We start from the raw sequence: 9273 nt of genomic DNA on the forward strand, positions 1-9273 counted from the left end.
GGGCTCTCGCCACCACCCCTGACGCCAACCACACACACCCTGGAAGCCACGGCACGGATTGAAGACACGCACCTCTAGGCCCTTCCTGGCACATGGACCTGCTGTCCACGGCTCCTCCTCTCCAGGCACCAAACACATAAGCAGCAAAGGGGCAGCCTGGGCTGCCTGCAAACATGGCCTGTGGCCCTTCTCCACTTCTCCCACATCTTTCTTTGCACCTCAGACTTGCTCCCTTCCACTTGGCACTCCTGTATTTTTCATTCTTTCCTCTCAATAAAGCTCTCCTGCACCCCAGCCTGAGACGCGGCCTATTGTTTTCTTGTCCCGTGGCTCACCCAACTTCACCTGATCAAAAACAGGGCTCAATAGCCCATGGACGGAAAAGGGAAACAAGTCCTCTCCTAGGAAATATGCCACCACCAACACTGGTGCCGCACGACTTCCAGGATGTGACACAAACCCATCACTGGCTCAAAGAGAGGCTTCAACATGACAATGCTTCCTTGCACATGTCTCAGACAAAATCTCTCCCTTCCACCACAGACGTGACTAACTCTCTCCCCCAGCACGACCCTCCAGCCCTCCCAGCAAACAGACTTCATTCCCTCCCCTCCAAGATTTCCACATATTGACGACATCCCCCAAGTGCTCTTTGCCTCCTGGCTAAACAGTCCCAGCTCTCTCAGCCTCTCCTCAAATGGAAGATGTTCTAGACCCTTTACCATGTACGTGGCCCCGCAATTTTCCTTTATCCACTGGGGAGCCCAGACCCGCACACAGGACCCCACATGGGACCTCACCAGTGCTGAGGAGAGCGGAAGGGTCACCTCCTTCAACCTCCTGCCAACACTTTTCCCAATGCTGCCCTGGAGGCTGCCGGCCCCTTTTGCCTCAAGGGTTCATTGCCACCTCAGGGTCCTTTTATTCTCCACCAGGACCACAAGGTCCTTCTCTGCTAAGATGCTTCTCTCCAGCTGGCACCCAGCCATCCCACCTACCGGCACTGACGCCTCCCCAGAAACAGGACTTGGCCTCTCCCCTTGCTCAGCTCCATGACATTCCTCTATGTCCAGTGAAAGGATATCAGGAAGCTCCCTCAGCAATCCTGGGTTCAAACCACCTTTCCCCATGGACTTATGCACATTCAGATACACAACCCCCTTTCTGGGGGGCAGACATGAGTCACGCTGACTCACTGGCACCCCCAGCCCAGCCCTGCACTGGCCCAACCTGCCTCTTGCCTGCCAGCCACTCCAGCACCATCAACACAGACGCACAGAGACCCTTCTTGCCCCACCTCATCTTGCTCACCAACAAACGCTACTCACGCGGTGAACAAATTCAGCAGGTTTGGAGAGTCTAGAGAGCTCCTTACTCACTGCAAGCCAACCAACATTATTCCAATTTAAAAAAAGAGTGTGAGTGAACAGCCAGGAATCTGCAGACCTATTAGTCTGACCATAGTACCTGGAAAATTATGGAGAAGATCCAACTGAGTGCTGTTGAAAGGCATTTAAGGATAATGTAATCCTCAGGTACGGTCAACAGGGGTTCATTAAGGGAAAGTCCTGTATAATTTCCTGTCCTTCTACAATAAGGTCACCTGCCTCGTGGATGAAGGGAAGGTGGAGGATGTCGTTTTTCTGGATTTTAGTAAAGCTTTTGATCCTGTCCCTAGTAGGGGAGTACTGTGAGCTGTTCTGAGTCCCACAGTTTAGGACAGACCTGAAGGTACTTGAAGGCACCAGGAGTCTGGCAACAAAGCTGGTGAAAGGGCTGGAAGGCATGTCTTAGGGAAGTGGCTGAGGACACTGGGCTTGTCTCATTGGGATAGAAGGAGGCTGAGGGGCGACCCCATTGCTCTCTGCAGCTTCCTGAGGAGGGGACGTGGAGAGAAGAGGTGCTGAGCTCTTCTCCTTGGGATCCAGTGACAGGATACATGGGAATGGTTCAAAGCTGAATCAGGGAGGTTCAGACTATATTACGGGAAAGATACATTTACTGAGGTGGTGGCCAAACACTGGAACAGGCTTCCTAGAGAGCCGGTTGATACCCCAAGTCTGTCAGTTTTTCAGAGGCATTTGGACAATGCCCTCATTATCTTGCTTTCACTTAAGCTCAGCCCTGAAGTGGTCAGGTTTTTGTCATCACTTAAAAGAATGAATCCTGTCTGCATTTGCTAACCTAAAGATTTGTAAATCCTTCGGATTTAGGTCAGTCTCCTGATATAACAAAGAGAAGAATGACTTGCAGAACACCTGATCACGAACTACAGACACCACTGACTGTGCACATGTAGACATTTGGAAGCCTGCACACATAGTTGAGTCCTGCTTCAACCAACCACCTGGCAGTGCCCATGACAACATCTTCACTCACGCTCAGGTCGCAGGGCCAAAAACAGGCTCCCAAATCCTTGGTCTGCTTCTTGCCATGACCCTGGGCAACCATGGCTGGATGCCCAAGTCACCACTCCATTGCTATGGGGTCCTCATCTCACCCAAGTGTGGGTCCTTGTTGCGCTGTCCACCTGGCTGCATGGTCCCCATCCCACCTACGTGGGAGTCCCCACACCACAGTCTCGCCTTCCTGTGGGGTCCACAACTGATCCCTTGGAGGGGGATCACCAGGCCACCATCCCTTCTCCCATGCAGGGCCCCACAGTGACCCATGCAGGGGGACTCTAGACCACCAGCCTCCCTGCTGCAAGGTCCATGAAGCACCAGTGCAGGGGACACCAAGCAACCGTCCCTGTGCTCTGAGGTCACACAGAAAGACCTTTTGTGAGGTCACCATCCTCCTCAGTGTGAGGTCCCTGAGGCACGGCCTGGGGCACTGAGGACCAGGAGCAGGAACAAGCCTGTGACCCTGCTCTGCCGGGAAGATGGGGCTCTGTGGTGGGTTGACCCTGGCTGGCTGTCAGGTGCCCAACAAGCTGCTCTGTCACTCCCCCTCCTCAATTGGATGAGGAGAGGAAATATGACGAAAGGGTCCTGAGTCTTTGTAAGGACAGGGAGATCACCACAGGCTGCAGCGGGACAATCTGCTCCATCGTGGTGTTCACGACGGGCTGCAGGGGAATCTCTGCTCCAGCACCAGGAGCACGTCCTGCCCCTCCTTCTTCACTGACCTTGCTGTCTGTAGACATTTTTCTCTTACATATATCTCCCCCTCTCTTCCAGTTACAATCGTGCAGTTGATTTTTTCCCCTTCTTAAAGATATTCACACATTTGTGCTACCAACTTGCTGAATGGCTCAGGTTTCGCCAGCAGCCAGTCAGGTTGGAGCTGGCTGGTGCCATTGAATAGAATCAAATCATTGTTCCAGGTACAAAACACCTTTAAGATCATCAAATCCAACTGTTAAACAAGCAATACCAAGGTCACCACTAAACCATGTCCCCAGGCACCACACCTACACATCTTTTAAACACCTCCAGGGATGATGACTCCACCACTACCCTGGGCAGTCCATTCCAGGGCTTGACAACACTTTTCGTGAATAAATTTTCCATAATATCCAAAGTAAACCTTCCCTGGCGCAGCTCGAGGCCATTTCCTCTTGTCCTGTTCCTTGTTCCTTAGGAAAGACAATGACACCTACCTCATTAAAACCTCCTTTCAGGTAGTTGCAGACAGTGAGAAGGTCTCCCCTCTGCCTCCCTCTTTCCAGCCTACGCTTACTGAGGGTGCACTCGATCCCCTCGTCCACATCATGGAGATAGATATTAAAAAGAACTGGCCCCAGTACTGAGCCCCGGGGGAACACCACTTGTGAGCAGCCACCAACTGCATTTAACTCCAGTCACCACAACTATTTGGGCCCAGTCATCCAGCCAGTTCTTTGGCCAGTCAAGAGTACAACTGTCCAAGCCATGAGCAGACACTTTCTCCAGATGAATCAGTGTCAAAGGCTTTAATAAAGTCTAAGTAGACAACATCCACAGCCATTCCCCCATCCACTAAGTGAGTCCTCTTGTCATACAAGGGAGATCAGGTTAGTCAGGCAGGACCTGCCTCTCATCACCCCGTCCTGACTGGGCCTGATCGCCTGGTTGTCCCGTACATGCAGCGTGATGGAACTCAACATGACCTGCCCCATGGCCTTCCCTGGCACCAAGGTCAGACTGACAGGCCTGCAGATCCTCCGATACTCCTTCTTTCCCTTCTTCTATATAAGCGTCACATTTGCCAAACTCTGATTAACTGGGACCTCCCCGATGATGGAAACTGGCTTGGTGAGCACCTCCGCCAGCTCTCTCACAACTCCTGGGTAGAACCCATCTGGCCCCACGGACTTGTGTGTGTCTACATGGTGTAGCAGGCCACCAACCATTTCCCCTTCGATTCCCGGGGCTTCGTTCTATGCCCCATCCCTGTATTCCAGCTCAGGGACCTGAGTACACAGAGCACAACTGGGTTTACCATTAAAACCTGAGGCAAAGAAGGCATTAAGGTTGTTTCCTCATCCATTGTAAATCTGTTGCTCCCTGCATCCACTAAAAGCGGGAGATATTCCTTAGCTCTCCTTTCGTTGCAAAAATATGTACACAAAAAGTTTGTATTGTCTTTTCTAGCAGGACCCGGATTAAGTTCTACTTGGGCTTTGGCTCTTCTAATTTTCCCCCTGCATAACCTAAAAACATCCTGGTGTTCCTCCTGAGTTAATTGCCTCTTCTTGCAAAGGGAAAAAACTCTCTTTTTTTCTCATGAGTTCAAGCCAAACCTCTCAGTTAAGGCCAGGCCAGTCTTCTTCCCTGCCAGCTTGTCTTTCAGCATATGGGGACTCTCTACCACACATGGGGGAATCTTCTGGTATCTTCTCACATAAGAAAACCATGAAGCTCATAGGCGACCAAAATCTTGCCACATAAAATGAATACACACAGCTACAAGCTTACAAGCAAGACACCCACAGAACACAATCAAGAGGAAAGGCCAAGTCTAATGATAAGCTGAAGGAGATGGCAGCAGGCAGGTGAGCGATCAAACGCCGTGGAATGGGCAGCCCCTCAAGCCTGTCACAGCTCCAAAGCCCAGACCAGCCTGTCAGAGCTGCGAGGAAATGGGGCCCCCTCTTCAGAACACACCGCAAACCACACGAGTGCCATGGGATGACCTCACTTGGGACACCCCACCTCTCCTACGCTTTGGCCGCGTCCTCTGCCCGCCCTGACACGCGCCATCAACACCAAGTCTTTGGCCTCTAATGCTCACACTTCAAAGCTGCTGCCGGGGCCAAGTGGACACATCCTCAAGACAAGAACAAGAAATTGGAGCATTGCGGGAAGGAAAACACACCCTCCTCATTCCTGGCCAGGCTGTGGCATCCAACAGCTGCTGGCTGCAAAATGCCGTCATGCGCAAAGGCTGTCCCGCCCAGCCAGGACCAGCATAAAAGCCAGCCCAGCGCCTCTCTCCCTCACACGCTTCTCTTGACGCCTCCACGCTCAACAAGGTGAGCCTCAGCCCCCTTCCCCTCCTTCTCCTGCCCCGCCTGGCCCCTCTCTTCCAGCACGCTCTGCCCCCAGCCTCAGCAGCCCTCACGCCTCCCCACCGCCACGCTCCCCACAGCCCCACACCAGCCTCCCTGCTCCCTCGCCCTCCTGCAACACCGCTCCTCGCACCCCCACACCCCTGTGCTTGCTCAACAGCCTCTCGTCCCTTCCAGGGCCCCTCTGCACCACACACATGGCCTGCTACGACGTCTGCCGCCCCTGCGGACCCACCCCGCTGGCCAACAGCTGCAACGAGCCCTGTTCCCTGCAGTGCCAGGACTCCCGCGTCGTCATCCAGCCTCCCGCCGTGCTGGTCACCCTGCCAGGACCCATCCTCACCTCTTACCCCCAGAGCACCGCCGTCGGATCCTCCTCATCGGCTGCCGTGGGCAACGAACTGGGTGCCCAGGGAGTTGCCATCAACTCCGGAACCTTCGGCTACGGCTTCGGAGGCCTGGGCGGCTTCGGAGGCCTGGGCTCCTGCGGCGGCAGAAGGGGCGGCTACATCTGCTAAGGCCTCTCGCCACCACCCCTGACGCCAACACCCTGAAAGCCACAGCATGGACTGAGTACTCACCTCTGGACCCTTCTTGGCACGCGGACCTGCTGGCCGTGGCTCCTCCTCTACAAGAGGCAGGAAGACCTTGGTGCTCTGGCAACATCTATGTCACCCAAGTGACCTCAGCTGTTGGTCATCCTACATGCAGCTTATACCTGTGACCTTCTACTTGGTGCTCCTGCCTTTTCACTCTTTTTGTTCCTCAATAAAATTCTCCTGCATCCTCGCATGAGATGCCTCCTCTTCATTTTTCTCCTAAGATTATTCCAAGCTCACCGAAAGCAAAGCCAGGTTTAGACTCAACATTAGGAAACATTTTGTTACCACGGTGGTGGTCAAACACTGGAACAGGCTTCCGAGAGAGATGGTCCATGCCTCAAGCCTGTCAGGGTTCCAGAAGCATTTGGACAATGCCCTCAATACCATGCTCACTTTTGCTCAGCCTCAAAGTGCTCAGGCAGTGAGACTAGATGATCACTGTAGGTCCCTTGCAACTGGACTGCTCTAGTCTAGTCTTGTCTATTCTCCTTCACCGACCCTTTCCCATGCAAACATCCCCTCCAGGTTCTCAGGTGCACGGCCCCACGCACGCCTCCCATCGCCCCTCCACAACGCCCAGTCCCACTCCGGCCCCACAAACACTGCGCAGAGAAATGGCCTCAGCCCTCGGCACTCACCCCACATTCACACTCCAAAGGCCGGCACTTTTGACTGGCTGCCAAGAGGATTTAACTCCATCCACCACAACTCTTGGGCCCAGCCATCCAGCCAGTATTTTAGCCAGTGAATAGCACACCCATCCAAGCCATGAGCAGACATTTTCTCCAGGAGAAATGATGTCAATGGCTTACAAAAGTCAAGGTAGACAAAATCCACAGCTTTGCCCTCATCCACTAAGCGGGTCATCTTGTCATAGAAAGAGATCAAGTTGGTCAAGCAGGACCTGCCCTTCACAAACTCATGCTGACTGCGTCTTATGACCTGGTTGTCCCATACATGTGACATGATGGCACTCCAGATGATCTGCTCTGTAATCTTCCCCAGCACAGAGGTCAGAAAGACAGGGCTGTAATTCCTCAGATCCTCCTTACAGCACTTCTTAAAAGTAAGTGTCAAACTTGCTAAACTCCAGTCAACTGGGACCTACCCAGGGAACCAGGACTGTTGATAAATGATGGAAAGTGGCTTGGTGAGCACATCCACCGGCTCCCTCAGAACCTTTTGCAAGATCCCATCCGCCCCATAGACCTGTGTGTGTCTAAGAGTTTTAGCACTTCACCAACCACTTCCCCGTAGATTATGAGGGCTTCATTTTGCTCCCTATCCCTTTTTTCAGCTCAGGGGACCGGCTACTTGGGAAACGACTGCTCTTACTATTAAAGGCTGAGGCAAAGAAAGCATTAAGGACTTTTCTCATCCTTTGCCACTGTGTTTGCCCCCACATTCAATGCACAATGGAGATTCTCCTTCGCCCTCCTTCTGTTGTGAATTTATGTAAAGAAACTTATGACCTTTTAGGGCAGAAGCAACGGTAAGTTCCAGTTGGGCTTTGGCCCTTCTATTTTCCTCCCTGCAAAAACAACTACATCCTTTTGCACCTCCTAAGTTGTCTACACCTTCTTTCAAAAGTCACAAACTCTTCTTCTTTTCCTGATTTCAAGGCAAAGCTCTCTGTTGACCAAGGCAAGTCTTTTTTCCTACCGGCAGGTCTTTTGCAACAGAGGGATTCTCTATCGAACATGGGCAATCTTCTGAAACCTTCTCAAAGACACCACCCCAGTAGCACCCTTGCAACCAGAACTTTGCCATGTAAAACAAATACGTCCACTTACAAGGCTTATAAGAAACAGAGGCAGCAGGACACCGACAGGACAGAGTCAACGGGAAAGGCCAGGTCTAAGACAGGCTTAGTGAGACAGCAGAAACATGGGAAGGCAACAGACACCACAGAAAGGGTAGCACCTCACATCCAGCAGAGCTATAAAACCCTGACCAGCCTGCCACGGCTGCGAGGAAATGGGGCCCCCCATTATACAAAACACCAAAAAACCCGATGAGTGCCATGGGATGACCTCAGTGACGACACCCCACCTCTCCTACGCTTTGGCCGCGTCCTCTGCCCGCCCTGACACGCGCCATCGACACCAAGTCTTTGGCCTCTAATGCTCGCACTTCAAAGCTGCCGCCAGGGCCAACTGAACACGTCCTCAAGACAAGAACAAGAAATTGGAGCGTTGCGGGAAGGAAAACACACCCTCCTCATTCCTGGCCAGGCTGTGGCATCCAACAGCTGCTGGCTGCAAAATGCCGTCATGCGCAAAGGCTGTCCCGCCCAGCCAGGACCAGCATAAAAGCCGGCCCAGCGCCTCTCTCCCTCACACACTTCTCCTGACGCCTCCGCGCTCAACAAGGTGAGCCTCAGCCCCCTTCCCCTCCTTCTCCTGCCCCGCCTGGCCCCTCTCTTCCAGCACGCTCTGCCCCCAGCCTCAGCAGCCCTCACGCCTCCCCACCGCCACGCTCCCCACAGCCCCACACCAGCCTCCCCGCTCCCTCGCCCTCCTGCAACACCGCTCCTCGCACCCCCACGCCCCTGCGCTTGCTCAACAGCCTCTCGTCCCTTCCAGGGCCCCTCCGCACCACACACATGGCCTGCTACGACGCCTGCCGCCCCTGCGGACCCACCCCGCTGGCCAACAGCTGCAACGAGCCCTGTTCCCTGCAGTGCCAGGACTCCCACGTCGTCATCCAGCCTCCCGCCGTGCTGGTCACCCTGCCAGGACCCATCCTCACCTCTTACCCCCAGAGCACCGCCGTCGGATCCTCCTCATCGGCTGCCGTGGGCAACGAACTGGGTGCCCAGGGAGTTGCCATCAACTCCGGCCGCTTTGGCTACGGCTTCGGAGGCCTGGGCGGCTTCGGAGGCCTGGGCTCCTGCGGCGGCAGAAGGGGCGGCTACATCTGCTAAGGCCTCTCGCCACCACCCCTGATGCCAACCACACACACCCTGGAAGCCACGGCACGGATTGAAGACACGCACCTCTAGGCCCTTCCTGGCACATGGACCTGCTATCCACGGCTCCTCCTCTCCAGGCACCAAACACATAAGCAGCAAAGGGGCAGCCTGGGCTGCCTGCAAACGTGGCCTGTGGCCCTTCTCCACTTCTCCCACATCTTTCTTTGCACCTCAGACTTGCTCCCTTCCACTTGGCACTCCTG

The 9273-nt window shown here is 54.1% G+C and overlaps 2 protein-coding genes across 2 annotated transcripts; both read left to right on the forward strand.

Moving 5' to 3' along the window:
- The first annotated feature begins 5691 nt into the window (after window positions 1–5691).
- On the forward strand, window positions 5692–6012 carry LOC135985865 (feather beta keratin-like). Its single transcript, XM_065629531.1, has one exon. The coding sequence runs from the start codon at window positions 5692–5694 to the stop codon at window positions 6010–6012; it is 321 nt and encodes a 106-aa protein (XP_065485603.1).
- A 2689-nt stretch (window positions 6013–8701) lies between these two features.
- On the forward strand, window positions 8702–9022 carry LOC135985893 (feather beta keratin-like). Its single transcript, XM_065629583.1, has one exon. The coding sequence runs from the start codon at window positions 8702–8704 to the stop codon at window positions 9020–9022; it is 321 nt and encodes a 106-aa protein (XP_065485655.1).
- Window positions 9023–9273: the final 251 nt, after the last annotated feature.

The sequence above is a fragment of the Caloenas nicobarica genome, chromosome 2 (genome assembly GCF_036013445.1).
Source record: "Caloenas nicobarica isolate bCalNic1 chromosome 2, bCalNic1.hap1, whole genome shotgun sequence".
In the NCBI taxonomy this organism is placed as follows: domain Eukaryota; kingdom Metazoa; phylum Chordata; class Aves; order Columbiformes; family Columbidae; genus Caloenas; species Caloenas nicobarica.